Source organism: Pundamilia nyererei, unplaced genomic scaffold (assembly GCF_000239375.1).
Source record: "Pundamilia nyererei isolate P.nyererei 1_Seehausen unplaced genomic scaffold, PunNye1.0 scaffold00026, whole genome shotgun sequence".
NCBI lineage: Eukaryota > Metazoa > Chordata > Actinopteri > Cichliformes > Cichlidae > Pundamilia > Pundamilia nyererei.
Genome location: NW_005187427.1, coordinates 1,329,080 through 1,331,513, shown reverse-complemented (window position 1 = coordinate 1,331,513; position 2,434 = coordinate 1,329,080). Strand labels below are relative to the sequence as shown.

General features: G+C 36.1%; 1 protein-coding gene across 1 annotated transcript in view; it reads left to right on the top strand.

Moving 5' to 3' along the window:
* The window catches only part of LOC102209045 (solute carrier family 22 member 5-like), a 3,857-nt gene extending 3,030 nt beyond the window's left edge, over positions 1 to 827 (top strand). Inside the window, exons 4-5 of the mRNA XM_005727929.1 lie at positions 134 to 234; positions 599 to 827. Of these exons, the coding sequence (XP_005727986.1) occupies positions 134 to 234; positions 599 to 827 (330 nt within the window). The remainder of the gene's footprint in view (positions 1 to 133; positions 235 to 598) is intronic.
* The last annotated feature ends 1,607 nt before the right edge of the window (positions 828 to 2,434 follow it).

Below are 2,434 nucleotides of genomic sequence, written 5' to 3'. Positions count from 1 at the left end.
CATGAAAAAAAGAAATCTTAAACATTTTTGTGTTTTAATATTTTTTGAGAAAGCCCTGCTCACACAGTCAAACTAATTTTATGTGTCTTCCAGACAGAAAAGATGCAGACATCTAATTTTATGTGTCTTCCAGACAGAAAAGATGCAGACACACTCCAAGGAGCATTACAATGTCTTTGACCTGCTGAGGCAGAGCAGCATCAGAGCCACAACACTCATCCTCTGCTTTGTGTTGTGAGTAAACAGTGAAGACAGTGTGGTACATAGCGACTTAATGAGACATCCTCAGATTGAGAAAATAATGAAACAACGAGAAAATTAACAAACAAGGAATTTGCCGGATTCCTCATGGAAATCAAAAGGAGAATTAGCAGATAAACAGCTAAAATGACCTGTCTCTTAACTAAAAATGATTTTTTACTAAAAGAAAATTCATTTTTCTTTTGGTTTTTCATGTATTTCTGTTTCCATAATATAAGATCTGCGATAGACAAAATGATTACGATTTGCATTTGAAAAAAATGCATGCATGCAGAAAAATCTTTGGAAAGTTCACTTAGATGAAAAAAACGCTTTCATTTCCCTTTGATTTTCCCAGGTTCACTATGATTGTTGGCTACTATAGCCTGTCTTTCAATACAGCACAACTCCATGAAAACCCCTACATCAGTTGCTTCATCTCAGCAGTTGTAGAGATTCCAGCATACATTTCCAGCTGGATGGCTCTGCTATACCTTCCACGACGCCTGTCTGTGATCCTTACGTTGGTCTTCGGAGCCGTGCCACTCTACCTGATTCAACTTGTTCCAGATGGTAAAATTTCTTAAAAGCAAGCTGCAAGAATTCACATTAGAACAATTGATGAGTCATATATAAGTTACTTATTGCTTAAAGTGCCCATACTATAATTATTTCTTTTCCTTTGATGAGTGATACACACTACTGTGATTTTTTTTTAATTTATTTATTATGTGCTTTCAAGGACCCAGACTTTCTTGTTGTTTTTTTTGTATTTTGTCTTGGTCTTCTAAATTTCAGTCATTGTAATTGTCCATTTTAGGGAAAAAATGTTGTTAAGCCACTGTTAAGCATTGATTTATGAATCATTCAAGCATAACAGGGCACCTAGCTCAAACCATGAAACACTGTCGTGTCTACCTACAACTCATAACAAAGAACCTAAAGTATTGCTTTAGGCATTCGTTACTAGCAGCCTGCCATTGAAACGTGTAATTTGTTCTCATTTCTTCAGTGGAATCTATAAAAATGTCAAAGATAACAGTTTGACAAGGATGAAATTATATTTTTACAACAACAAGATGCAAAGAGTGATGTTTGCTGAAAATGCAGCATAAACTGGGATGGTGTGCAATGTATGGCTGTCAAAAAAAACATTCCTAAGGAGGGTAAACAAAAAGGCTGAGATATACCAAAATCCTCAAGAACTGGAACAAAAATCATTTTTAAAACTTTTGGTTTAAAAGTACCTATTATCTGAAGGACAACAGCTTCAACTTTTAGCATGCCAATATAGTAAAAACATACCTATATAGAAAAACACGCATTGGCTTCCTTACAGCCTTGACCCCAACATTATTGAAACGGTCTGGGATCGTCTTGACAGAGAACTGAACAAAAGGCAGGAAATAGACAAAGATGTGCTATCTGGAACCAAATATTGACTTTAACTTCCTTTGTACTATACAAAGAAACCTATATTCCCATATGGGTTTGCACATGTTCTAATAAATCACTGCACCTGCTTCCCATCTTCCAGGTAACATCTAAAGAAAAAGGGGACCAAAAGTCCCAAAAAATTATTTTTGGAAAGCACTGTAGCTATTTTGCACATAAAAGTTCTTCCAGTTACAAATTATAAAGCCTCTGGCAAAGATAGTTATTCTTTCATACATATAAAACACTGAACCTTTCTTTGCCTGACATAACTGATCTATCATCAGTTATCTGCATGCAGTGACGTGTCTGCAGAGCAGCTGTTTGGCAACATTTTCTTCAAAGAACAAGAAATTGACTCAATCCAAATGCAACAGCTGCCTTAGAGCCTGCTAAAATTTTCGCATTAGAGCCCCTTCTGCTAACTCTAAAATGTCTCAAAGCATTACAAAAGTTTAGGATTACTTTTTTTTTTTTGTAATGTAATGTATCCTGGAAAAAGGTAGCTTCCTGTATCTTTAGTTCTAGCCTTGTCCATGGCTATTGTTGTTTACATTAGCATTAGTACTGACTGGGGGATGATTATTACAGTATCTATCGGCCCAGAGAATGCATGAATGCATTTCTTTCTGACTTTCTGCTGGAATCCACAGTCTCTTCTGGTTCATTGTGTATCAGGAAACTACAGGTGTATGTTAAGGGCAGATAGCTTTCAGGAGACTATGCCAAAGTTGCCTTTGATGAGCTGACAAATCACAAA